Source organism: Corvus hawaiiensis, chromosome 6 (assembly GCF_020740725.1).
Source record: "Corvus hawaiiensis isolate bCorHaw1 chromosome 6, bCorHaw1.pri.cur, whole genome shotgun sequence".
Taxonomy (NCBI): Eukaryota; Metazoa; Chordata; class Aves; order Passeriformes; family Corvidae; genus Corvus; species Corvus hawaiiensis.
Window position 1 is genome coordinate 3,721,064 of NC_063218.1, and position 27,077 is coordinate 3,748,140.

The following is a 27,077-nucleotide window of genomic DNA, read 5'->3' on the forward strand; positions in this document are numbered from 1 at the left end:
CTGGGGGGCTGTGCCAGGAGGGTTCTCCCTCTGGGAGGTTGGGTGGTAGTTGTGTTTCAGAACTAGGGAATGTCTCATAAATGTTTTGGCAAGCAGACAACATTTAAAATGGAAAAGCTTTTGGACCCAAAGTGTACAGTCAGCAGGATTTAGAGCAGGAGCTGGACTAAAGGGCCAGGGTGTATTTTGGGTTTAGCTTGATGCTTCCTGCACCACTTCCATCCAGAAGAGTCTTTTGTACTGATCTGTCCCTGTTTCTCCCTTGTGCAGGATTGCAGAGAAGGACAAACAGATAAAGCAGATGGAGGACTCATTAGGCAATGAACGTGCCAACTTAACCAGCAAGGAGGAAGAGCTCAAGGTATAATAAAAGCATGTGCCAGCTGATCCAGGGAGAGGCTCGCTGGCTGCTTGTACAAAATGAAGCCCCCAAGGCTGCCCTCTTTGGGTGTAGAAACAGCCTTTTCAGGTACAGGTCTGCTTTTCTAGGCAATGCTAGATGCTGGGAAAGCTGTTGTTAAGGAAACTTGAGGATTTTCCATCAAAAAATACCCTGCAATGTCACCCTGGAGAGTGAAATACTCTCTGTGTATGAACTGCATATATATTTCTTTTTTTTCCTTCCTTCAGGTCTTACAGAATATGAACCTCTCCCTGAAATCAGAAGTACAGAAGTTACAGGCTCTGACAAATGAACAGGTAAAGCAGTTGTTTTGACTTTGCTCCCTTCCCAGTACCTATTCTGTCATAAATGCAAATGCAGATCTGTTGGCTTTAAGCAAGCTCTGCTTAAGCACATTAATGGTGTGAGGCTTCCGGATTGGGCTAATATGTGATTCCCTGGTGTTCTCAGAGCTGGTGGGAGGACTAATTCTTTCCCCTCCTTCACCAGCAAAGTCTTGTGCTTGGATATCCAAGTTACTGAAGCATTTTGCTTGGTTGGTTTAGATTTTCAGGCACACAGAGTGCAGGACACTTCACAGGAGTGAGCACTAGGAATGTGCAGGCCTGGCATTTGCATACAAGATTCATAAACAACCCCCCCAAAACCCCCCCAAAGCACACAGCCCCCCTTCCTCACCACAGAGATGTTTTTAGAGCCAAACAAGATGCTGTCCCTCTGTTGCTGCTATGTGGTCTGTTCATTACAGAAGTGGAAATGAAGTGTTTAATTAGAGATAATCCCAGTTGTCAAATGAATCTCTTAGAGATCATTCCCTTTGTGCAATTGCATGCTTGTAGATTGGTGTTGTAAAAGTGCATGAAGACAAGCTTACCCCTTTCACTCTTGATTTCAGTCATGTGCTGGGAGGCCAAATGAGTTGTTCTAGCTTTTTAATATTGTGGAATGAAAGGTTGATTGAATCATGTGATGTATCCTAAGTCTGTGTTAATCCTCTTTATATCTAGGCTGCTGCTGCACATGAGCTGGAAAGGATGCAGAAAAGGTAAATGGCTCTGGGATTTGATAAACAATGTTTATCAGTCTTTTATGTTCTTTTCAATGATGCTTTTTGTAAGACTTGGATGGGGACGTGTTTAACTGTTCTGCTGTGTCTCAGCATTCACATAAAAGATGACAAAATAAGAACTCTTGAAGATCAGCTTCGAGAAGAACTCACGCAGATTTCAAACACAAAAGAAGAATTCAAGGTAAGATACAGAACAGGTGTTTTTGTGCTTGTTTTCAGTAAGTTTTCCAGGCTCCAGAGGTTGTGAAGCACCTGTAGAACAATGAAATAAAACTGACTTTTGGGTGCTAAGGTAAATTACAGTATTGTGTTTGTAAGGCAGGAGCAATGTGGGATGTCCCAGTAGCAGACTGTGCAGCAGAGTGAGAGGTGGGATAACACAAGTTAAATGCCATGTCTGCAGTTGTGGAGAGTGAGGGCTTTAAATTCTGTTAGAGGAGGTTGTACAGTAAAAACTGTTGTGATTTTCCTGCATTCCACCCACAAATGTGCCTTTCAAGGCCTTGGTGCTCTTGTTTGGAGCCTTTGTTGCTTGGATTATCATACCAAGCCTCTGTTTTCTGTCAAGGCAGATGTAAAAATGCTTATTTTAATTCTGCCTCCTTCCAGATTGCTTCTCATAAGGCTGCAGCTAAACTGCTGAAGCTTTTGTTCTGACATCTGGGGTCTGCACAGCAAAGCTGCTGCTTGTTTCTATGTGGTGTGTGCAGAGAGCAGCTTAATTCCTCTTTGCCCTCTGCCTCCTTGGCCTTTTCTTCTGAACTTGGGCTGTTACAAACAGCCCTGCTTCCCGAGAGAGGTGATGACTCCATCCATTTAACTCCTTTAAAGCCCTTGGTGGGTGCTGCTGCTCTTCTGATGTTTCTGGTGTGAGGTCAGTCCCTCTGAACCTCCCACTGTCACCTTGGGGAGTTTGCTAGTGCGGGACAGAGTGAGTGGGCAGTGGCAGAGGCAGGATGCTTTTGTAGGAGAAGCCTCTGGAGTCTCCTGGAGCTCTTTGAAGCAGGTAGTAAACTTGATTCTTGTATTAAAGTGACACTTTCAAAGAGGTTTTGATGAGAGTCCCTTTCCAAGGCTCTGTAGTTTCTCTAAGCTGTCAGAGAATAAGAGGGAAGAAGCTTGTTCTATTAATGGAGTAGGAAACAAAGTACAATTTCAGGTGATTTTTGGAATAAAGCTGGTGACTGAGTCATCAGTGAAGTGTGGGCTGGGTCACAGGTGTATAAACTGTGGAAAGGAGAGTGGGAAGAGATGGCAAGCTGGAGTAAGCAGGCAAGTTGCGAGTTAGTGACACTCTGAGGGCTTTCAGTGTGGTGAAACATTATAAAATGGTAGGTGAAGTGAAAATGAATGTGAGAGGGAATATGAGCATCGTTTTAGTGTGATGGTTTCTGTAGTAACTGTTACCCAGGAAAAAGGCCTTGGAGGTGTTGTGAATGGGTATGTGCTGTAATCAGTTCAGTGCTGAGTAATGGCAAAAATCACCTGCAGGCAGTTCCAGCAGTTCTTGGGAAGTGAATAGAGAACTGAGTACAGATCATCATCGTCATCATGATGGTGCAGAAATCCACAGTGTGCTCTCAGCATGAATATCATGTGCACTGCTTCTCTCCCCTGCCTCCTCTCTTTGATCCCAAACAGAAACCAGACCAGTGCTGTTCTAAATGCTTCCACCTAAGGAAGTGCTGCTTTTTCCCATGCACATGAAAGAAGGAAAAACCAGGTTCAAAACAGAGCAATGCATTTAATCCTCACTGTTGCTGTCCCTTCCTGCTTGTGTTTTCCCTGTAAGGCTTTGGGGCTGGAGCACAGAGCACGTGTCCTGCTTTTCACTTTTGTAAAGCACCAAGCAAGTCTTTAGAAAGACAGAAAGCAATCATAGAGGAGGATTTTAAAATACTGTGTGTTAAGGGCTGCTGAGTCCATTGTATGGAGCAGGAATGCAGGAGGAGAGGCAAAGTCTGTTTGTCCTCCCCATCCACCTCTTCCCAGCCTGTGGTCAGACCAAATGTGGGAGCTGTGCAAACCTCTCTGCTGCTGGACTGCCAGTTCCTTGCTGTGCATGGAGGCAGCTGAAGGGAACTCAGAAAGGGGAACTTGGACCGTTTGCTTTGCCAGAGGAGTGTTTTGTAAGAGGCAGTTATCAAATCTTGACACGATGCTGATGCTGCTTTAGGAGGAAAACCAAAGCAGCTTTTTTCCAAGCTTCTCACATTTGGTACTGTCTGATTCTCTGCCAGGGAATAAAGATGGTAACAGCTGAATTTCTCATGGGAACATAAGGACAATACTTTTGTCCTTAACACAGAAAAGCAAGACAGAGAAGGAAAGGACTCTTTGTAGTCTTGTAGCTTCCAAAGAACTCTCTGTAATGACTTCTGTGCTATTTAATTACCTCTTTGCCATTATGGAAACACTGTATTTAGGCTCTGCAGTTCTGAACTGATAAAATGCCTCAATTTTCTTCCAGGTTCTGAAGGATCAAAACGCAGCCCTGCAAGCTGAAGTTCAGAAGCTGCAGACTCTTCTGTCTGAGCAGGTACAGCCAGTGTTTGCTGAGCTTTTATCAAATACCTTCTATGCTTTTAATTTCTTCAGCATTTTTTCTTAACCTGGCTGTAGGCTGGATTAGTTGGTGTCAAAACCTGATGCTGTTTTAGGTATTTTCTCTTTCATGGAGGGTCAAGTAAGGCAGTTGTGACTGCCTTGTAGACCTAGTCAAGAGTGTCAAAACAAAATGTGGATTTTTTGGAAGACTCATATAGCTTAACACAAGCAAGAACTTATTTCTGCAACCACTTTGACCCTTGGAAATAGAAAACTCTTTACACTATGATGTCTTTTGCCTCCTGTTCTCTATTTTCGCCCATGGTTCACCTGCTGCAGCCGGACTGGTGCTCACAGGATGCTGCACATTCAAAGCTTTTGTGTTGTTCAGCTCCATCTCCTTTGGGATGTTCTCTGGGAGAGCCCTTGTGAACATCCCTGACTTTGCACCATTGTGGAATGAGGAAACTTCCTGAAACACTGGAAAAAGACTTGCAGGAGAGGAAACTTTTCCTGTGCTGTGTTGGTGGCTGCTAGTCAGGAGCTCCCTGTGTGGAACAGCTCCCTTTCCTCTGGTGGAGAGCCAGATTTGCAGCCACTGCTCCCCTGGGCCTGGCTGATCTGGTGTCCTGTCTCAAAGACTGGAGGTGATTTTTCTTGGAAGCTGGTTTATATTTCCCATCTGTTCTCTCACAATGTGGTGGTGTTGAGAAATCATGAATGTTCTGCTGAGTGAGCCTCAGGTGGAGCTTGTAGTTCTGGTAAATGCTCAAAAGAGGCTGATTTTTCAGGTACTGAGCTGGCTGCCAGTCCATCAGTGTAAAACCATCAAGGCATTTGGGCTGGATCTGTCCCTCCCCTGAAAAACTGACATCTTTCCAGCATCAATATTAGACACACATGCCATGAGGACTTTCTCCCCCTACTTTGTTTTCCTTTCTGGATGAGTCATGTAACCAAGCTTCTGGTTAACTTGGTGCTTTCCAATTACTTGTTTTTTAAATCCCAAACCGTTATTGATCCAATTAATGATGGCTCTATTTTTTTTTTTCTTCATAGACAAACAAAGACTTGATAGAGCAGATGGAAAAAAGGTAAGAAACTTTTTTTTTGTTTTGAGTTAGAGTCTAAAATAAAGATTTTGGTGGCAGTAAGGTTACTGTTGATAGCTGAACTGCCTTCAAAGTTAAACTCTCTTTTTTCCTAATTTTCACCCTCGCTTTTTCAGCATGAGAGAGAGGGATGATAAAATCAAGACAGTTGAAGAGCTGCTTGAGGCAGGACTCATCCAGGTGGCTACTAAAGAGGAGGAGCTGAAGGTAAAATCGCTTGTATCATCTTTTGATGGGGAAGTAGACATAAAGTGCATGTTGGAGTGCTCATGGTTCAGTGTGAATTCCTTCTGAATAGGAAAAGCACTTTGTGGAGATGAGGTTAAAACCTTTTCTATAAGATAGACTAAGCACGAGCATCAGTGGGGTAGAATAAGTGCTTCTCTCTGCTTAGTCTAGGGCAGATTTTGCTAGGATGCCCTTGGGACGAAAGGGAATACATCTCTAGAGCTGTACATTTGGTTTAATCTCCAGTGAATCTCTCTTTAGGAAAGGGTGTTTTGTCCAAACTTGGCATGATGAGACTCCTGCATTTTTTTGCTTAGTTGATAATTGGAAGGGCTAAGTGGGTTATAAACTAGTGAGTCTCCTGGGATGATGGTAAAGTTATTTCCTTCCTGTTTGTTTATAAGGAAGGTAATGAGGACAAGCCTGGAGAGCCAGTACAGAAATCCCTGGTTGTTTTGAGCTGCCTTTTGCTGGAAAGCTGTGTCCACCTGGACATAGCCAAGACAATGTTCCCTTTCCTAAGGTGCCTAAATTCAGGGGCATTGTTGACATCTGTGTGCTGGGGAGGGGTTTCAGACTCTGAGGTTACTGAACAGCCAAAGCTGTGAGCACATCATAAACTCCTTCAGGCTGAAAAGACCTCTAAGATCATTGAGTCCAACCATCCCCCAAGCACTGCCAAGCCCATCACTAAACCATGTCCCTAAGTGCCACATCCACGAGGCTTTTAAATCCCTCCAGGGATGGTGGTATTTTGCAAATTATTTGTTTGAAATAATAATCTACAATTTTTTAATAATGCTAATGACAGTGTTTAGATTATATGATTTTTATTCCTGTACTGTGTTTCTGTACAAAGGCATCTTTGAATTCTTATATATTTTGGATGTTACTATTGACTCCAGAGTAGGATCTAGACTGTTAAAGCCCGTGGTGTTATAATTTTTATTTGTATTCCCAAAGTGGTGTGAAGCCTGTCTGTGGGAGAACCTAGTATTATGTAAATACATCTAAATAAATGGGGTGTCCAAAAGAGGGCCTGGAACATGATCTGTTACGTTTGTTTTCCTGACCTCTCTGCTCAGTTACAGCATTCCCACCTTGCTCTATACCTGGGCTCTAATTTCCTATAAATTAGTGTCCACTCCAAGTTATCCATGGTGAATAATTAGTTTGTTGAATACTTTGGCTGCAACAGCTGCAGAGGGGGGTCTCTTTGAGACTTTCAAAGTCTTTCACTTATTCTAAAAGAAATTACTTTTCTGTCAAGCTTAACACTTTTTTCCCCCACAAATGAGTCTTTCATTATCTGTGTGTCTGCTTTCAAAGGCCCTGCGAACGGAAAATTCATCTCTGAGAAAAGAACTTCAAAGCCTGCAAATTCAGCAATCGGAGCAGGTAGTACTTTTAATCTAAAACTTTTATTACACCTAAACTAAATCTGAAAGAATCTTGCTGTGGTTGCAAAAGTCAAGGGAAGAAGGTGGAGATGCCTTTGAAGCCTGTTGGCAAAGCATCCTGTTTTCTTTCAGTGTTGGTCTGGGAGCTGGTGCTTCTGTCAAATATTTCCTTTGCAGAAGTGTCAGAAGCGGGGCAGACGTGCAGGATCCAGTCAGTGCTGGCTGTGGGTTGGTTTCAGGTTGCCATGCTCTGAAACTGCTGTGGGTTTCCTTTTCCAGAAGCCTGGAGCAGCAGGCATGGCTGGCAGGCAGCTCGTACTGCCTCAGCTTCGTGATGAACGTTTGAGGTTCCCAGTGTCAATCCACACTCTGCAGGTGTCGCTTATCCCCCTTCTCCTTGTGTCTGATCAGTGACGCTGTCACAGTGTTGTCATTTTTGATGTGCTGATCAGGAAGTGCCTTTCCTTGACATCCAGCTCTGCTTGGACAGCTCAGGAGGGCAATTAGTTCCTAGAAAATAAGTTATGGAAGAGGGAGGCACCATGACCCTGAAGAGATGTACAGTAGTGTCAGTATTAAAGAGTAGCTGATGAAATGCTGGTCCTGAACCTCATCCTCTTCAGGTAAAGATGGTGTGGGTTTGCCTTTGTTTTCCTGGAACTTGCAGCAGGCTTGGTATTATTGGTTTGCTAGGAACTGGAGACTGACAGCTAATTTTCTTAGGAGCAGCCGGATACATAAAATCATTAGGCTGCTGCATCGTTCATCCAGTGCCAGAGAGCTCCAACTCTCTATCCTCACCCCTTAATGGTCACAGATTGTTTTGCTCTGTTCTGCTGTTTCTAAGATGAAGCTCTGTTTTTAACAGGTTTCCTTCCAATCACTGGTGGAGGAACTGCAGAAAGTGTAAGTTACTGCCCAGATTTAATTTCTGATTATTAATTCTCTTTGTCTTCATTCCATGACTACAAGTGTATTGCTTCCCTGAAATGATTTGCCTTTAACTGGGTGAAGTGTGTGTGTGGCAAGAGGCATTTTCATTTTTGAAACATGTCACACCAGATCAATACCTGCTGAAAATCCAGTTGCTTCTCTGCTAAGCAGTTAATTTCATAAGCCTTACTTTGACTAGATGAGGAATTGCTCTGATTTGTCAGATAATCATTTTTGTTCCATAGGCACTTTAAAAGGAGTGAGGCTGTGTGAGTTTTGAGTTGATAAGTACTTTGCTGGAATGTCCAGTGAAGGCTGATTTTAAGTGTGTGTCATTCCAAGCACTCTTGATATCTTGATTTGCATTTTTAGACTGCAATAGTATTTATTTAGGATGGTTATGTAAAGCCAGCTGGTTCTGCACTAGTCCCAGTCTTATTTTTCCTATTTGTTCCTCCTGCCTGGTCCCACTGTGGATCCCAGAGGCTGGTGATAGGATATGATGGGATAGCAGAACCAAATTTTGTGTGTTTGCTTGAGTAGCACATTTTTTTCATCCAGCTAATGTCATTTCTCTGCTCTTTTTAAGGATCCATGAGAAGGATGGAAAAATAAAATCAGTGGAAGAACTCCTACAAGCTGAAATCCTAAAAGTAGCAAGCAAGGAGAAGACTGTTCAGGTATCTCTGTGCAATCCCTGCCTTCCTTTCTGTGTTGATGCCACGACCACATTTGTTTGTTACTGCATGGCATTCTACAGTGATCAAGTTGTAGCATCCATTTTTGTGGCGTTTTCGTGTTTCCATTGTCCAACCCTGTCTTGTTTTGTCATTGAAAAGGCTTTGACACAGGAAATAGAGGCTCTGAAAGAAGAAGTAGGAAATTCCCAGCTTGAGATGGAAAAACAGGTAAAATACTTTAGTGCCAGCAGTGTGAACCAGCCTTGCCTTGGATGTGCTGCTCACTCGTTTCTGTTCTAGTGTGTTCTGTTTCACTGGTGAATGTCATCGGGTAAGGAACTTTTTAATGCTAGAGCTCCACTGTTCTTGGATATATAGCCAGAAATATGTAGGATAACTAGTGCTGTCTTTCAGAAACCACACACCTCTGGAAGCCTGAGCTTTTTGGACCATTAGTATGAGATTTGGCAGGAATTGCTACAGCTTAATGCATTGCAACATCAGCTCTGTCTGGGCACACTGTCCATGTAGTGAACATGAGATCCTAGGACATCCTCGGACGCTGGCAACTTGGAAATTTCAAGTGCTGAAGTTGCTGCTCCTGTTGTTGGCCTTTTTCTGTGTTGCTGGAGTAATCCTACAGGCCCAGATAATACCTGCTTTCCAGCTAAACCCAACACTGTTTTTTTCCCAGTGCCCAAAAAGAGTTCAGTCTTGGCACAGTCAGTTTTGCTTTAGCTATCAGGAATGCAGGGATGGAGGAGTATTGGTTTTTTTGGCTTGATTGCTGTCTGGCATCCAAAACAAGGGAAGCCCACGTTTCCTTAGGGAGCCCATTCTGCAGGCAGCTTAATCCATCGTGCTGTCAGGAAGTTTGCTTGTTTGTGTGGGTTGTGTTTTTGCTCTGCACTCTTTCCAGTCCTAGCTACATTCCAACATGTCACCCCTTTCTCAGTGTTGGAGTTTTGTCCTTTTTAGGCAAAGCTTCACAGAATGTGTTTCCATCTTGGGCTTTTCCTCTGAAGCAAATTTTCAGGAACTGCGGGAGTTATTTGTGTGTATTTCCTTCCCTGGAACTGTCAGAGCCCAGAAAAAAATGCAGTGTAGAGTTGCTGTCTCTGGAATGCTCTGTGAGGGATGCTTGCTCCAAAGGTGATGTATTTGTGCAACTTCTGGTCTTCTGCAAGCAGAAGAGAGATTTTTGGGAATGTCTGAAGCTCCTGCTGTGTTGTGGTAGAGGATTGATTATCTACACAGATAACCACTGTCAGGCTTTCACACAGCATTCAAAAGTAACATTCCCACCAAATCTTGTGTCTTCAGTCCACATTCAGCCTTAGAATGGCAATTTAAGGGAGTGCTGGCTTTTCAGAAAGCACCTAAAAAGCACTTCCTTATGCAAGGATCTCAATGGCCAGGGATGATCTCTGTGGCTGGAGGTGCAGTTGCCAGTGAGATGGTGGTCACAGTCACTCTCTGCTTCTCCCTGTGTGTCTCCTGTGGGCCTGCTTATGTTCCCATTTGCACTGTTTCCTTTGCTGCTCTGGAAGTCACATTTTAAATGTGGGGAATGGGAATAGTGGGAGAGACTTGGTGTATTGTAATTAAAAATGTGTTTTTATGCTTACTGCAATAAAACAGTGCCTATTTTGATAATGTCGGAACGCTTTTCCCCCTGTTTCTTCATAGAGCAATTTTTAGCATTTACGTGCCTTTTTCATGTGCATTGAACTGAAGTGCTTATTACTTTCTTTAGGTGACAATAACATCACAAGTCAAAGAACTTCAGACTCTGTAAGTGCAGTTATTAATGTCTGATCTGCCCTGTGCACCCCTTACTGACCCCTTAAATTCAATCAGGATGGAGGGGTGTAGGCAAGGCATAGTGGAAAGCTTGCTTTGGTAATATCTGAGCTGTAGGGGTGGGGAAATGACCAGTCAGTCCCTTGTATCCCCAGCTGGGGAGGGGCAAGGAAGTATTTTTGGGTGAGGAGAGCACACATTTGTGAAACCCCTGCAATGTGTCAGCGCAGAGTTTGCTTTCACCTAATGAGCAGTGCCATTGATCAAGGGCATCTCCTGCTAACCCAGGCTGAAGTGGAAGTGTTCACACATTGATTTTTAGCAGGTGAATTGTGGTTGTGCCTTTGATCACAGATGCTGCTTTTGTTGGGTGCTGCAAAGCATAGGATGTTTTATTGTCAGATGGATGAAAGAGTGAGGGGTTGATGCTGTGTGTCTGTGTTTAATGGTACAGGTTGAAGGGGAAGGAAAAGCAGGTGAAAACCATGGAGGCCTTATTGGAAGAGAAGGAGAAAGAGATTGTTAAGAAAGGAGAATGTTTGCAGGTAAGCTGCTTTAATATTCTGAAGGGAAATAAGTTCTGTTGCAGCATTTCTGGCTGGGAAAAATAAATTCACACTTCTAACCTTGCTTTTTTCTGTCCAAAGGGTCAGAAGGATACAATTGCACAATTAACCAGTAAAGTTCAGGAGCTGGAACAACAGAACCTGCAGCAACTCCAACAGGTACAGCCTGCAGAGCGGATGTGGCTTGGGAGTGCTGCTTGGTTGAACAGGAAGATATTTTTCTCCTCTGCCTCACACAGAGGATTTGCATTGGCTTCAACTTAGAGATGTTTTAAATCCTACTTGACTGAGCTATTAGTTTACAATGCAGAGAGCCCACTAGTTCAGCTGTGCTCATCCAGAACAGGTTTTACATGGATAGCAAGTTCTGAGAGCTTTAACTGGATGACACTGTGCATAACGAGGTGCTTTGGGGGTCTGAAAGCCTTGGAGCTCCCAGACAGCGTCCCAGCTGTGTCCCAGGCACCTCCTTGCCAGGCTGAAGCAGCATCTCTGCAAGGCTCTGCTCATGCAGGAGCTTTGGCTGTAACTGAACGTAGCAGCTCCTCTTGAAGTGGTCAGGCTGTGCTGTGATTCCTTCCTGCCTTTCCCTGGGGCTGGGATATTTTGGCTTTTGATTTCCTGCACTGGACTCGAGAGCAGACAACTGGACAACCTTGAACCCAGGTGTTACTTAATGGAAGAATTTTTCCAATAAGGTGGTATTCCGGCTCAGTTTGGATTTTTGTTGATGGTAAAAGGAAAGGACTGAGTTGAACTTTTATTTTGAGTGGATGTCTAGACACAGGCATTTATCCCAGGCAAAAGATTGAATGGAGAGCAATTGGCTGGTGTGACGTTTGGGATGCTTGGTGTAAGCTCTGCTTCTGAAATCCATTATGTGTTTAGATATTCTTGGAGCAGTGCCTGATGCAGAATTCCTGGTATTTCTTTGGCAAGTGTCTTGCAAGCTGTGTGTTGCCCCTTCTCGTGCAAAGAGCTGCTGTTAATTTGAAAACTGTGCCATCAAAATGAGACTGGGAATTACTTTTTCAGGTACCTGCTGCATCCCAAGTCCAGGACGTGGAGAACCTGTGAGTATGGGGAGTAGCAGCTCCTCAAGTGCCTGCTGGGAATATGCATGGAGTCTGTCTTAAATTGGAATGTTTGAATTGGTGTCAGGAATTTCATGGGCTTTGCTAAAATAAGCTGTTAGTGCCGGTGGCTGGAGCGCGGCTGCTGCCGTGCCTGGCGTCCCTGCCCTGAGCTGTGCTGCTCACACACTGGGAATGTGCACCCAGGGCTCTATTAACTCGTGGAACTGCTGCTGCTTCTCGTGTCTAGTGCTAATTTCTCCTTCTGTTCAGCATGTTTAAGGGTTGCAGTGCCTGTGGCTCAGTCGGTAGCAGCAGCGAACAGATCCGGTTTTTGCCATTTTCAGGCTGAGATGCAATAGCCAATTCTCCAGTGCCTGTTTTATGGAGAAACGCTGCCAGGCTTTCCTCTGTGTTGACTCTGCTTAGTCTGGCTGCTCCAAGTCAGAGGAAGGTTGTATGAGGCTGTGCCAGAAAGGGCTCTATCTTCAAAGCAGCTCCTGTGACGTGCTGCTCTCCCAGCAGAGCTCCGGTACAGCCGGTGTGTGGTACCTGAGGCAGCCTCAACACAGAAAATGTATTTATCTTCTGCTGCACAAACTGTCCCAGTTTGAGTGTCTGTCCCTTTTTAGCATAAATTCTTACTTTAACTTTTTTTTCCTACTTTAACCCTTCCTCCTTACTTTCTAAACCATCTCTGCAGGTTGAAAGGGGAAGAAGAGCAAATGAAGAAGTTGAAAGCTATGGTGGAAGAAAAAGAGAGAGAAATTGCAAACCAAGTAAAACAGTTGCAGGTAAAGTTTTGGCAGAAATGCCTTGTGTTGAGGAGTCTATGTATTTTGAGTGTATATCTCTATTTATGCATAAGTATATATTGCCTTTTTTCTTTCAACAGGATGTGCAAAAAGAAAATGAATCTTTCAAAGCTCAAATACAGGAATTAAAGCAGGAGAACTGCAAACAGGTACAGCTTCCAATTGCAGTGTTACTGACTGAAGTCAAAAGTGGGTGGTGGTAGCTTGCATGGATGGCATGGAAAACCAGGAGTTGTACTGCCCATGGAAATCCAGGACAGCTTCAGTTTTGGGTTGCACTGAGGCAGCTTTTCTGGCTGTTGCATATCTGTTCCTGCTTCCTTTTATCATGTGGATTTGCAGCCTTGTGTTCTTTCTTATGCCTGATGTGTTCCTGGCCAGAGGAGGCTGGACAGGATTCCCTCAAAGGCCCAGAGTGCAGCTTTCTGGGCTTGCAGCAGTGCCTGGTTAACCAGGCAGATCCTGGTCTTTGCTGCTGCTCTGCTCCTAACACTTCTCTGGTCTCTTTGTAGGCATCTCTGGCTGTCCAAAGTGAGGAGCTTCTGCAAGTGTGAGTACTGCCAGGAGTTGAATGCTTTAGAAAATTGATTCAGTTCTCTTAATTGCTCAGGGAATTTAGAAATAAATGCCAAATGTACAATATCGGAGTATGTGAAGTGGCCAGTAAAAAAAAAAAAAAAAAGAAAAAAAGAAATTACTGTCTAATAAAAGTTGAACATGGGAGATTGTGCTCACACTGCTAATCCTCAGGTGTAATCTCCTGCAGGCAGACGGTGCTGGCAATATGTTGTGCCCACCACAGAAGCAAGCCTTGATTGATGTAATTTTGAATGCATTCCAGCTCAGCTGTATGGCTGAAGAGTTAAATGTTGGTGTTTCAAGCAAAAGTGACAGGCTTTTTTTCTTGGAATTTCACCTTAGCAGAGGGTTGTTCCTATGATAAGATTGTCTGGTGGAAATATCTTCCCAGGGAAAATCTCAAGGGTAAAATTGTGTTATAATGTGGGGCTGAAGCACATTAAATAACTATGTGGAAGTTAATGCTATATTGTGCTAAGCAAATTGCCACTGTCATGCATTTTTGGCTGGCTGAATTATTTGTCTTTCAAGTTAAATGACTTAAAAATTGTGGATTAGGTGCTTGAAAGGGAACGCTCTCATCCAGCCGGCAGTGCCTGTTCTGTGGTGTTGTGCTGGCGTGGGCTGGCTGACTCTACCCTCAGCTAATGTGTTGCCTTTCCATGGCCTTGATAAATGTGTGCAGATGCCTGTTGTAGGCAAACAACAGCTTTACAATGGGTTTGCTCAGGCAAAGTGGTTCAGGGAGCGGTGGGAAGCAGGCGATGCTGCCAAGGCAGTGAAAACAGCTTTTCAGAGAGAGCGTGTTGCTGGAAGGGGAAGGCAAGTGAGTGTGTGGGAAAGGGTGCCAGTGCTTCACTGGAAATTTCTTCAGTATCTCCTGACTTGTTTGTGGTTCCCTTTGTTAATTCAGGGTTGCAGGCAAAGAGAAGGAAATTGCCAGTCTGCAAAGCGAGCTCGCCTCTCAGAGAAATGCTTTTGAGCAGCAGAGGAAAAAGAACAACGTAAGGAAATTCTTCCCCCACCACCCCAGAAAACCCCCCAAAACAACCAAACCTGTGTTCCCAGCATTTCCTGAGGCCTGGGGCATTTTGCAGAGTCAGAGAGTGTTTCTGACAGCTGTCTGCTGTATTGTGTCCCTGGGCACTCCTTTCCTCTTGGGAGTGACTCAGCACACCTGAGTTCACTGCTCAGAGTCGTGTCAGCTCCTGGACAATTTGTTGGTTGCATGAGAGGAAGGAGACTTGCTAGGGGACACATCCCACAGCAAGTTCTTGGATTTGGATTCAAATCTGGTTTACCCTGTTCAGAAACAAGTCCTTTGCCAAGGGGAGGGAGGGTGGGAGGAGGAAAGGTGCTGTGCTCTGACAGAGTTCTGGTCCTTGTGTGTGGACATGGGAGGAGGATCTGGCTCTTCCCATTCCTAAGAGTCGCTAATCCTGATCTTCCAAAAGAAGTGAAGGACTGAGCCTTCCTTCACAACAGCTGCTGATGGTGCAGTCTGGGTTGTTTGTGGATGGAATTAAAGATTGTATCTTCCATCACAGAGCTGTGGAGTTACTTCCTTGTAATGCATTACCTGTGCAGGGCAGGAGAGTGTTATCTTTTAAGTTATATGGAAGAAAGGTAAAATACAGGGTGTTTATCTCACCTGTCTCTCCTTGATACCCTGTAAAATCCAATGAATAAGCTTTATTTATTAAAGCAATAAGCTTTCTTTCTTAATAATTGGACAATCGAAGGAAAATGCACAAGAAAAATATTGAGAACTTGAACTTCCGAGCAAGGAGTGCTGCTTAAGAGCTGAAATAAAGTAGAGAGGAAGTGGCTGAGTAGTCTCAGAAGACAGATGAGCTGGAAAGGCAGAACAGAAGGTCTGTTTCCTGGGGATTCACAAGGTCTGAATACCCTTTGTGCTGCAGGCAGAAGTCTGGCTGCTGCTAAAGGCAGAACAGGCCTGTAGGTCTTTTTCTCAGTTTTAGCCAATATTGGGTTTATAGCCTGTGAACAGCCCTTAGGATTGCGGGCAAATAGAAGTGGTAAAGTAAAACTAGTGTAGGTGCTTGCTAGGGTTTTGATGAATTTAAAATGCAACCTTTCCAAAGTAGCCCTTTGCTAAAGGAGATTTGCTCTGAGGGTTGGAAAAAATTAAATCTAAATCCCAATCACTGTAATTGCCTCGCTGCAAGCCCCCACCATCCTTCCTAGAGAAGAGCCGTGAGGCTGCTCTTAGAAGAGCTCTCAGCCTCTCACTGAGTTGTGTTGACGTCTTGTGGAGTACACGTTTGATGACCTCGCCAAGAAAGACACAGGAGCACCGTGGCCTTCCCACGTGGATCGGGGTTGTGCTCACCACTGCTGAAATCCCAAAGCCTCCCAGGTGGGCTGGTGAGCGCCAAACCAGCTTTCTTTGGGTGCAGTGGAGAGAGCTGTGAACCCTGAGGTTTGCGTTCCTGAAATCAGCCCCGGTGCAGCAGCAGGTTTGGGCTGAGGTCTGGTTTGCAGGATCAGGGGTGTAAATGCACACACCTCCGTGTCTCCTGGGTCTGTGCTGGGTTCTGCACTGCGACATGCCTAACACTCTGTTGTGTAATCTGTGGTTTGGTGTCTGTGTTCCTCACTACTTTTGAAAACTTCCCTCTTTCTTCTTCCAAGTGCAGTCAAAGTGTGGGGTCGCTGTAGTGGTAACGCTCTGCAGTAACACTTGTATCAGTTTTGGACACAGGGGCAGGTTGGGCAGAAATTGGCATTTTTTTCCCCTCACTTTTCATTCAGACTCTTTGAACATCACACTTGTTTTTGCTAGTGTATGTCATACTCCTCAGCAAAATCACCTTGCAGTAACCAGCATTTAAATGCAAATGGCGGAATGTAATGCGCAATATTTCTCTGAAGTAAAAGCGAAAACAGTTTGAATATTGGCTGAACTGAAATCATTCTTTCTAAAAATGATTAGGACCTTCGGGAGAAAAACTGGGAAGCAATGGAAGCATTGGCATCAACTGAAAAATTGCTGCAGGACAAAGTGAACAAGACTGCCAAGGTTGTAATGTTGACTGCTAGAAATGATGCATTAAGCTAGAAGCAGATCTGCAGCTGGTTTTTTAAGTGAAATGGAGGCATTTAACTTTTACTGCAGTTTAAGTATAATCTCTTCTGAGTGATCATTCATATACTTTCACCTCTGCTTCTTCCTGTTGTCTTTAGGTTGTGTTTTTTTTTTTTTTTTTAATCGTTAGTTTGTGGGCATGCTGACCTTTGATTTCTGTTTGCATAATTGTTAGAGCTGTCGTGAAGTGTTTTTGGTTTGTGGGGAGCTCCAGAATAAAAGCTGTGCTGGTGAGCAACCCGCTTTCTTCTACTGGGCTTTGGCTGTGCTTGAACACATCTGTTGGACCTGGGAAGAACCAGGACTAAATTATTATTTAAAAACCTGGGAGCATCTGAGGAAAACGGTGTGACCACAGCTGTGAATTTCCTCCTTGAAGGCATGTGAAGCTCGACAGGGACCATTGGACCAATGTTCAAAACGATACGGGGTGCGAATTGCTCTGAAAGGAGCTCGGGTTTGCTGTGGGCCTGATTCGCTGTTAATTGTCACTGTGCAGGACTCAAAAAAAGGCATCTGACTAACTTTAAGAACACCAGTCAGGCAGCCAGAAGCAGAGGAGCTCTGGTTTGGGGCTGTGTGCCTGCGTTCTGGAGCCATCTCCGCTCTGTGCTGGGAGGAGCCTGTACCTGCTTTTGCCGTGTGCTAACGCTTGCCTGCTTTCTCTTGCAGCTGGAAGACTTCAGCAGCCTTTTGCCACTTCATGGTGGCTCCTAAATTGTTGCCAACTAACACACTTAGCACAGCCTCACCACCTAATGTCTCCTGTCCGTTTCTGTCTCTGAATCTCAACCTGCTCATGCCACCGATCCCTTGCAGCACAGGAACTCAGAGCAGCCAGGCAGTAGCACTGATGTCAAAGGGAAAAACAATCCTGAATATCAGTGAAGGGTTTTGGCTGAAAGCTGCCTTTCTGAGCAGTATTTCAGGCTTTCTACATTTTAAGTGGGAGCCTGAGCATTGTATGGCTAAACGAAACCAATCTGCCACAAGCACAGCAAGCACGTGTCCTATGGCTGCTCTGCTTTTAATGTTAAATACAGGGAGGGATAGGTCTGTGGTGCCTGTCTGTGGCTCTGGGTATTTATATTTGAAAAGCATTAACAAAGAAAAGTTGGAGATTGTCACACAGCTCTAATAATTATCTCCCTTTGCATCCAGGGTTGGGAAAAAGAGGATGTAAGGGGCTTCCTCTTAAGTATTTAAAAGTAATGTTTAAAGTCTTACTTTCTTGGCCTGGTTCAAATGTGCATTAACACAAAGTTTCCTTTTGACTTTAATTCTCTATTTTTGATGTCATGACGTTAACTTACGGTGATTTTTTTCACACCTAAAATTAATTTAAAAGTACGGATAAAAAAAAAAAGTTGATTGACCAAACTATTTGATTTTGAGCTCACTTAACTTGGGTGGCAGGGCTGGTGTGATCTGTGGATGCAGTTACTCAGCACAGTGCAGCTTGTGTTGTGGACAAGTGAATGATGGTGTAATTTCTGTACAAACAGGCCGGACTGGAGGAGAACTTCAGAAAATAAAAGCTTAAGCGAGAACAGATGCAAAGGCCAAATTCTGAAGCAATTCAGTGCCCATTTTTGAAGCAATTTACTGGCAATTTTAGAGAGTGTAGCGCCTTTCTCACTTAGAAAAAGACTTTCTGGGTTAAGTAAATTGCTGTAGGCATAGGAGAGGCTGTTGCCAGGTCGGTGAATGTGGTGCCCAGTCTCACCTGTGCCCTCCTCTTGGTTTAGGAGAAGCAGCAGCATTTGGAAGCTGCCGAGGTGGAGACACGCCAGCTCCTCCAGAAGCTCTTCCCCAAAGTCTCTCTTCCTTCCAACATGGTAAGAGAAGTGGCTCTTAATCTCCTTCTGGGAGCCAGGGAGCTCTGGTCCTGCTGTGCTGGGCAGTCCTGGAGTGTTTCCTCAGAGTGCCCTCTATCCCAAGGTTTTTGCAGTGGGATGAGAGTGTCTCTTGCTGGTGATACCTGTACTTGCACAGGGAGGCAAAGCTGCAGTTGGTTGCTTCAAGAAGTGTTAAAACAACGACAAAGAAGTTATTATCTTGTGTGTTTTATGCCCCAACATTTACCTGTCTGTATTATCTTGTGTTTCACTGAGACAGAAAATTGTCAGGGGTGGATAATGCCTGCTGTGTTTGCTCGCTGTCTGGCATGATGGGGATCTGTAGATTCCCAATCTTTCCACAGGAGCTGCAGTGCCTCAGTGACAGTTAATACAATTTAGGAGGATTTATTTTGTCCCCAAGCACCAATTTTCAGTTTTATATTCTTGGTGGCTCTCAGTGGTTTGCAGGGAAAATGCCCTGGGTTTGTGGAGTTCAGATGGGATGAATAACATCAAGCGAGTCTGGAAGAATGGGTGCATTTCATTTATAACCTCTAGAGGTTTTGAATATTCATATTTAAAATTGTTCCCAAATGTGCTAAAGTAAGCGTCCTGATGAACCAGTCTTTAAAAAGACTTTCTGTAAGGTTATAAAATAACCTTCTGAGAACCATGCAGCAAGTGTCTGCTTGAACTGCTCAGGGATTTCAGGAGAGGTTCCCTTGAATCTTTAAATGCTTATGCAGAGAGCCCTGACACTTGCAGGGAGTCCTCTGTCACCCAGCTGTATTTCAGCTCATCTAGGCCCCCCTGAACTGTGTGTGTGTCTCATCACCTCGTGCTCCTGGGTTGCTGCCAGCTGTGTGTGGCACTGGCTGAACAACAACCATGGGGCTGTGTGTGAGCTCCAGGGACTTGGGGCGTTGCAACACTGCTCCCTCAGCCTGCAGTGGGGAGGCAGATGTCCTGAGGAGAGTTCTCCTGAGGTTATTCTCAGCTTTAACTGATTGACTTCCCAACAGAGCCACAGTGAATGGATATGTGGGTTTGAAAAGATGGCTAAAGAATACTTGAGAGAGGCTTCAGGATCTGAAGATGTCAAGGTAGGCACGAAAGATGGATAACTGGTGTGTGGCATAATGTATTTCTCCAGTATAAATCTTACAAATTGTGCTTTGGGTTGGGAAGTTCAGGTTCTCAGACAAGTCACAAGAAAGTTGTTTTATATAATTCTAGAATGGTTTGAGTTAAAGATCAGCCAGTTCCAACCCCCCTGCCTTGGCCAGGGATGCCCCTCACTGGACCAGGTTGTTCCAAGCCTCATTCTGCCTGGTGCTGAACACTTCCAGAGATGGGTCAGCCACAGCTTCTCTGGGCAACCTGCTGTTTAGATAATTACAGAAATTTATTTGCATCTTTGATGAGTACCTTGTGGAATTGTGACTTCATAAAATTGAAAATCCCTGTTCTCTTTTTTTAAGTAATGGGGATTTTTTTCAGTAACTCAAAGTTTGTGATTGAGAGTTGCAGGTGAACACTGCAATTGCTGTTGTCTTTTTGTGGGTTGGAAAGACAGACCTGCCCAAGAGTGATACCAGCTTGTTGAAATAAGATGAATAGAACTGAAATCCATCCACTGAGATATGACTCTTGTGATCCCTTTCCTCCTTTGCCAGGCTATGGAGCAGAAGTTGAAGGAGGCTGAGGAAATGCACATCCTGCTGCAGCTGGAGTGTGAGAAATACAAATCTGTTCTGGCAGAGACAGTAAGTGGGATGCCTGGTCACTTCTGTGATGTTCCAGCTGCCTTTCTTCTGCTCTGAGCTTTCAAATCCCTCTCTCTTCTTAGGAAGGGATTTTACAAAGGCTACAGAGGAGTGTGGAAGAGGAAGAAAGCAAATGGAAGATAAAAGTTGAAGAATCACAGAAGGAACTTAAACAGGTATTTCTGAAGCTGGTTTTTTTTTTTTTTTTTTTTCAGCAGCCAGGCAGGTTCTGCTTGAAGTCACAGAGAGTGTCTGAGCTCTGTGAAAGCAGGTGTGGAACAGCCCTGGCTGCCTGGTTTGATGTGTGCATGACCAGGGGGTGAAAAAGGTGAAGCCTGCAACAAGTATAATAGGAATGATTCCTCTTATCAGTGATATTTTGGTGCTCTGATACTTTAACTTCATGTAAAGGCTGGTTTTTAATTTTTAAAGGAACATATTTCTATTAAAGAAGCTGAAAAATGGAGGATTTGTTGATATCTTTGGTTTCGTGTAGCTGTTTCTATTGCCATCTTTACAGAAGGAAGCAAAATAAGCAGCACAGGTGGAAGGTGTTTGACCATTATGATAAATCTGTGTCACAGTCACAGAATCACAGTGGTTTGGGTTGGAAGGAACCTTAAAGATCATCCAGTTCCAACCCCCTGCCATGGGCAGGGACACCTCCCACTAGCCTAGGTTGCTCCAAGCCCTGTCCAGCCTGGCCTTGGACAATTCCAGGGATCCAGGGGAGTCCTTTGCAGGTGCTGCAGGAAGCAGCCAAACAGTAACATTAATGCTGATGGGATAGGAAGCCAAAGATTGAGGAACGTACAAGTGTCCCATTAATGTGTTCAGGAATATATATTTTTCTAATCCTGGTAACTTATTTTTATTGAGCACATGGGTTTTTTTCCAAGTATATTTGTGAGCAGATATGGACTCTTTGTGCTAAAATTGAAGTATCATAGAATCATAACAGTTTTTTGGAAGCTGTTAAAGTACTGCTCAATCCATTATGGTCAACTAATTACACTTGAAACTGCCTGCAAAGCTTTCCTTTTAGGAAGGCTCTGTTGATAGCAGAAGTGGGAAGAAAAACTGCTTTTACGGTTTTTTTCTAATCTACAATTAAAGTAGGTCAGACTGCTTTTTTGAAAAGTAATTTCTAAAGTATCTCTGCTTAGTAAATTTGAGTGCCACTGTGTGGACCTGGCAGCCAACAGATGATTTATAAACATCTTGTTTGAGGGGCTTATAAAGGCTGTCAGATCTTGAACTATAGATGTGCTGCCATCTGCTGCACTTCCACAGCCCCAAATAAGGCTAAAAATGCTGGGTTTGGGTACGTGGATGGTGACTATTCCCTGTCTGGGAAGGATATTTTCCTTGCCATGGCTAATGGACAACAGGATTAGTGCTTATATTCCAAATCTTTCAGGCATGTGGGCTCTAAATATGTCAAAGAACTTGGGCTGGGAATAGGTAGGAATGGTGTAGACTCAGTATATTGAATTATTTGAGTGAACATCTTATTTTATTCAGCCACTCTTGATTTCATCCTTAATATTCTTAGATTGTTTCTAGAATCTTGTGTATTTATGCAGAGTTTGTCTTAGACCAACCCAACTAAATATCTTTATTTTCCCCCCAAACTGCAGATGCGTTCCGTGGTCACTTCTTTGCAGCACGAGGTGGAGAGGTTAAAGGAAGAAAACAAAGAAGTTGAAACTGTACGTGCAGGTGGTTTTTTCCTTTTGTCTTCGAAATTTTATGTTGTTTAAACGTGATTTAGGCTTGTGATGTAAATCTGAACTTCTCAGGCTTTTCTCCTGCCAGTGGCACAGCCTGTGCTTCAGTTTAACCTGAGCAGTGTTTTTAAAAGGCAGAGAAGCTGGAAAGTTGTTCTGATTTTTACTTCTGTGCTCACCCACTGGGGCTCTTTCTTGTGAGACTGAGCAGTTTGCTGCTTGTTGACAATCATGGGCTTGATTCTTTCTCTTTTTATCTTATTTTTGAAGTTGAAATCTGCACTGTGCAATCACTGGGTTTGAAATGCTCTCTAAACATCATGGAATATTTGATAGAAATTTACAGCTAATTATAAATCAAGCAAATGATACTGCAAGAAAGCACTGAAAACATCTGTTTTAACTCTGTTTTTCTGTTCCTAGCTTAAAAAAGAGAGAGAACATTTGGAAAGTGAACTAGAAAAGGCAGAAATAGAACGATCTACTTATGTTTCAGAAGTCAGAGAGGTAAACATAATTGTCCAAGCTGTTCTTTTTTTTTTTTTTTTCTTTTGGTTACCAGTTGGCTGGCAAACTAACCTAGTGCTTAGCCCCTGTGGCTGAGGAGTTTGTATGCTTGTGACCTTAGGGTAGAGCAGCACACAAATAACTGAGCAGAAGAGAACGGGCATCCTAAGGAGACAAATCCTAAAACTCTAAACTTCATTTCAGCTCAAAGATCTCTTGACTGAATTGCAGAAAAAACTTGATGATTCATATTCTGAAGCAGTAAGACAGAATGAAGAGTTAAATTTGGTAAGAAGCTTGTTCTCCGTTGGGCACAAACGAGGCTCCCAGCATACGTATGAAGCGGAGACTTATTTCAAATCCTGTCTGTTCTGCTAACCTCTTCAGCTTGATATTTTTGTCCATCGAAATCATTTATGTAGTCTGACTTTTACAATTTGTCTCTTTTCTCTGCTCCTAACAATAGCATGTCTGGTTCTTAAGACTTTTTCCCGAAGTCTGTAAGATTTTCATTCCTGAAACTTCTTGAGAAGATTTGCAGTGTAGGCATATGCAGCAGCAAATGTCATGTCCTTGGAGCAACAGAAGTGGTGCTCTCATTGGTTTAACTGGAGGATTATTTTCTGGTGGGATTTTTTTTCCCCCAAAGCTTTTGAGGTGCTCTGACTGTGCAGAGCCTTTTCCATCCTGCTCTGTATGTACTAAAATTGGCCAGACCCAAAGTTAGATTAATTCAGAGTATTCAGCCATTCAGCTGCTGACACCCTGCAGTGGCTGAATGGCTGTGCTGGCTTGGTGCTTGCATGTGTTACAGCGTGTTTGGCTAGAAATGCTTCCAGCCAATAATGCTCCTATAGCTGCTTTCTCAAGAAGGACTTGGATTAACAGGATAGACCTAAGGATGCATGGGTTTCCGTTTTGAGCCCTTTCCCTTCTCACTTGTTTCGGTGACCTGTTTTTTAAGGCTGCAGGAGCAGTCAGAGCCTTCCTCTGCTTGTATTTGGCCAGTGCTTTCCTGCTTTTGAGCCAGAATGGGGAAAGGTTGTCTCTGTCACCGTGTCTTTGGGATGATGGGACAACCAGGCTACTGCCACTGATGTAACTGGGTTGAAATAGTTGATTTAGAAAAATAACTACCACCACAGTAGCAATCTGCTTAAGTTAATAGTACACTTGGCTCAGCAAGCAGAGCCTCTCATTCTGAAAGCAAGGGAAATGGGAATTGAATGCATACCTTGGAGTTAATCAGTAAACGCCAACCTCTTTGAATATAAGAGGCAACAATTTATTATGTCTGTGCACAACAAAAGCTTAAAAAGCTGAGCTCCCTGCTAGGGCAGCTTGAGTGCAATCTGATGGTGCTGTGCTGCTGGGAGTGTGAGGATGTGTTAAATGACCACCCCCATGCAGCTGGCTCAGGAGTGCTGTCCTGAGTGTGTGAGAGTGGCTTTTGCAGGAGGCTGGGGAATAGAAATTACGGTATTTCATAATGGGTTGCCCACTATTTACAAGGTAAGCAAGGAGAAGCTGAAACTGCAGAGGAGCTTCCCCAAAATGTATAAACCCAGCATTCACCAGTCCAGGTACTCCAAAGGGGGAAGCCTCCCAAGGGTGAGACAAACACAATGTGTAGGTTTGGAGTCGGTGAGAATTCAGGGCTTTGGGTAGTCCATTGTTCCCTCCTTTAATCTCCTGCTGGCTCCCAGGAAGATTGACAGCAGGAATAGTGAACATTAGCACAGCACACTTCAGAGGCACAAATCCAACAAAATTGGCACTTGAGCTCCTTGTTAGCACTTCTGTTTGAGGCTCAAGCCTCAAGTGCTGTGGCTGGTTCTGTGTGCTGTGTTGAAGAGCAATCAAAATAACCTTTAAAAAACTGTGTAGCCTTTGGAAGGCTGCAGTTTAAGTACTGACTGCAGCCAGTATGAAGTATTCATCCCTCTTGACTGAAATAGTTTCACTTTTTTGGATTGAATCTAAACACAATCGACAACTTAATATCCCCCTGTCAGTGATTCATGCCTTGATGTGACATTAACAGACTGGTTAAGTCAACATAGTTGTAGTAAGTGGTGCTTTATTAAGATGACAAATAGAGCTTTTTAGTTTATTCAGCAGTAGAGAGACTGTTTAGCCTGCACTAGGAAGATGACAATCTTCATTTCTGCATATTTGCTGTGAGTTAAGTTGGAGTCTGGGCTGACTCCTGTGATAAGGATGCTGGAGAGGCTGATGCACTGTCAGTATTGCTGATGCTCCTCCTGGAATGGAGTTGAAAAGCTGAAACCATTTGTAAGGAAGCCAATGCCAACCATGTTTTGTCTTCTGTAGTTTCCACTCTTTACCTTTATCTTTACAGATGGAGTCTCTCTTTCTTGACTGTCCCTGTAAACCTCATCATACATGTTGCCTAATCCAGTGTGTGCAGTAATTGTTAGTAAATCTTCCTCCTTTCGCAGTCCATGTGCGCTGGGTTAATCCCTGGGACAGACAGACGAAATCTGTGTGTGTGTGAGGGAAACTGATTTTCTCTGTTACTGTTTTGCAGCTGAAAACGCAGCTAAATGAAACACTATCAAAACTCAAAGTTGATCAAAACGAGAGAGAAAAGGTAGCTGGTGACTTGCCCAAGGTAAGCAGAGACCCTTAGCAGCTGCATGTATAAATGTTACATTTATAACATTTATATAATATAATGTTACATTTATAACATTATAACAGGGTTGCAAAACCCCTCAATGTCTGTAGTTCTGCAGTGCTGGAAATGATGATTTGAACTTGATTTAAACTGCCTGCCTGGTGGGGTGTCTTGCTTCACTGGCTGGTTCTCCAAGTGACTGGGGCTGTAAGGCCTCTACCTGCATCATGTCTGCAGAAATGATGAAACTGCAGCTAACAGCTCTGTTTAATTGTCCTTCTTGAAAGGCTCCCTTGTTCATGATAATTTTATGCCAGTAGGAACAAGTGGTGATTTGGGGCTGACAAATAATTCTTTATTTAAAAGAAACCCCAGCCTAACAAAAAGCCCATCCCACAGCCCTCCACCCACACCACAGCATGAGGCTTTTAAATCCAGACTCAAATGGCAGAGGGTTACAAGCTGGTTTACAAAGCATCTGCCCTTTTGTGCTTGGCGACATATCCACTATAACCCAGGAGCCTGCAAGTCCTAAAAGTTAGATCTGTGCAGTTGTGATGGGACAAACAGGTGGGTTTCCTGTGCTTTTCCTTGGTGACTGCTCTTACAAGATGGATTGGAGTGGAAAATCTTGAAGCATGAGAGGTCTCAGTGCTGTCTGTCACTGCAGAAGCAAAGCTGTCATGGGAGAATTGATAAATGGAGACAGGAGTAGCCTGTGGAGTGGCTGGGCTCTGGCTCCAGACTCTGGAACACCTTGTTCCTTCAGCATAGTAAGCAAATTGGGCTGAGTTCTTCCAGGGCTGGAGTGGGAAATGCTGTTGGGGGAGCATATCTTGTCCTGGGACAGGGATAGATGATCACAAAAGCACTGCCAGGAGGTGAGAAGCCAAAGGAAACCAGTTACAATAAAGAATTTAAAACATTTTTCTCTGGACAATTATCTTGGATGTTAACATACAAAGCGAGCTGTGCTGATGTCCATGGTTCACAGTACAGGATTTTGGAGACCTGCACTCCTGCTCTTGCAAAATTTACTGCACAATTTTTACCTAATAACTTGATGTGAGACTATTAAAGCTTCCCTGTAGGATTGCTCTCAGCTGCAGACAGGCTGACATGCACCATGCTGATTGTGAGGAGACATGTCAGTCTTGGCAAATGGGTTGGTCCCTGGAGCAAATCTGGCATAAACAGATTTCCTCCTGAACAGTGATTTCCTGTGTCTGTGGTGCTCTCAGGGAGATGGGGCTTTGCTAATTGTTGTGTTTTCCCTGTTTCTTCCTTTTTTTTTTTTTTTTTTTTTAATAACATCTTTCCCTTACAGGCCCAGGAGTCTTTGGCAGCTCTTGAGAGAGAAATTGGGAAGGTTTTAGGGGATGCCAATGTTATTGAAAACAGCGACGTTTGCACAGACTCGGTGAGTGTTTCCATGAGCTCGTGCTCAGGGGCCACACAAATCTTGGGCAAAGTGGGAACCTTGGGAAGTGAGGTCCAGCAAAGTGCTGCTGGTGGGTAATTAGGGCTTGATGAAGCTTCCAGTCCTACAGCTTGCCAGGGTGTCAAGGGTTCACTGGGAATCCTGCTGCTGTCTAGACCGTGACCTTCTTCCCGTGGCTTGGATTTGCAAGGAGGGAGGGGAGAGATTCTGGGCTTTTGATGGGTTTTTGGTTTGGCTTGGACAAAAGTGAGGAGATCCCCAGACTTGTCCCTTCAAGAAGGGAAAAGGGAAGCTAAAAATAACTGTGCTGATGAGTTAAGTGGGCTGTAAACACTGTTGGGTTGGCCCTTGCTGACATCAGTAATGCCAAAGAAAGGCAGCCTTGTACTACCTATAGCACTCAGGCAGAGATTCACTTGCCAGAACATGGTTCTTTCTGCTCCTCTGCACCTGTGGCCAAGAGCCAGAATTTGATTTCAGCTGGTTGTGGCTCCTGGGCATTTGTGTTGACCTTGATGTGGTCCAGCAGCAAAAATCTTGCTAAGCTGAGCTTCAGTGAGGCCCAGCCCTGAGCACTGCCTTGTCCTGTGGGTGGGTGACTCTGCAGACTGCTGGTGTTCCTGTATCCTCCAGCAATGACATTCCAGTTTTAGGGTCTGGAATTAGGTGGGCAGCTTTTCACACTTGCAGGTGACTCACCTGAGCCTGTGGGTTGCTGTTAGCACAGATGGTTGTGGAGCTGGTACTCAGAGTGTTGCCCTAAAGACACCACCTGCACAGGGGGTTGGGCTGGGGCTTTTTCCATCTCTGGAAAAAAGACCTTTCACACCAACC

General features: G+C 44.1%; 1 protein-coding gene across 13 annotated transcripts in view; it reads left to right on the forward strand.

Annotated features, from left to right (window-relative positions):
* Positions 1 to 27,077, forward strand: part of KTN1 (kinectin 1) — a 75,239-nt gene that overhangs the window by 42,565 nt on the left and 5,597 nt on the right. For 5 of the 13 annotated variants that reach the window (XM_048306049.1, XM_048306053.1, XM_048306051.1 and 2 more), the window contains 29 exons: positions 271 to 361; positions 631 to 699; positions 1,411 to 1,448; positions 1,563 to 1,653; positions 3,943 to 4,011; positions 5,079 to 5,113; positions 5,248 to 5,338; positions 6,689 to 6,757; positions 7,628 to 7,665; positions 8,282 to 8,372; positions 8,532 to 8,600; positions 10,129 to 10,166; positions 10,630 to 10,720; positions 10,823 to 10,900; positions 11,777 to 11,814; positions 12,518 to 12,608; positions 12,710 to 12,778; positions 13,142 to 13,179; positions 14,122 to 14,212; positions 16,165 to 16,251; positions 18,066 to 18,155; positions 19,181 to 19,261; positions 19,835 to 19,924; positions 20,008 to 20,100; positions 21,565 to 21,636; positions 22,078 to 22,161; positions 22,366 to 22,449; positions 24,713 to 24,796; positions 26,130 to 26,222. In XM_048306049.1, the coding sequence (XP_048162006.1) occupies positions 271 to 361; positions 631 to 699; positions 1,411 to 1,448; positions 1,563 to 1,653; positions 3,943 to 4,011; positions 5,079 to 5,113; positions 5,248 to 5,338; positions 6,689 to 6,757; positions 7,628 to 7,665; positions 8,282 to 8,372; positions 8,532 to 8,600; positions 10,129 to 10,166; positions 10,630 to 10,720; positions 10,823 to 10,900; positions 11,777 to 11,814; positions 12,518 to 12,608; positions 12,710 to 12,778; positions 13,142 to 13,179; positions 14,122 to 14,212; positions 16,165 to 16,251; positions 18,066 to 18,155; positions 19,181 to 19,261; positions 19,835 to 19,924; positions 20,008 to 20,100; positions 21,565 to 21,636; positions 22,078 to 22,161; positions 22,366 to 22,449; positions 24,713 to 24,796; positions 26,130 to 26,222 (2,143 nt within the window). The remainder of the gene's footprint in view (positions 1 to 270; positions 362 to 630; positions 700 to 1,410; positions 1,449 to 1,562; positions 1,654 to 3,942; positions 4,012 to 5,078; positions 5,114 to 5,247; positions 5,339 to 6,688; positions 6,758 to 7,627; positions 7,666 to 8,281; positions 8,373 to 8,531; positions 8,601 to 10,128; positions 10,167 to 10,629; positions 10,721 to 10,822; positions 10,901 to 11,776; positions 11,815 to 12,517; positions 12,609 to 12,709; positions 12,779 to 13,141; positions 13,180 to 14,121; positions 14,213 to 16,164; positions 16,252 to 18,065; positions 18,156 to 19,180; positions 19,262 to 19,834; positions 19,925 to 20,007; positions 20,101 to 21,564; positions 21,637 to 22,077; positions 22,162 to 22,365; positions 22,450 to 24,712; positions 24,797 to 26,129; positions 26,223 to 27,077) is intronic. The other 8 variants (XM_048306055.1, XM_048306060.1, XM_048306056.1 and 5 more) reach the window with 7 other exon arrangements.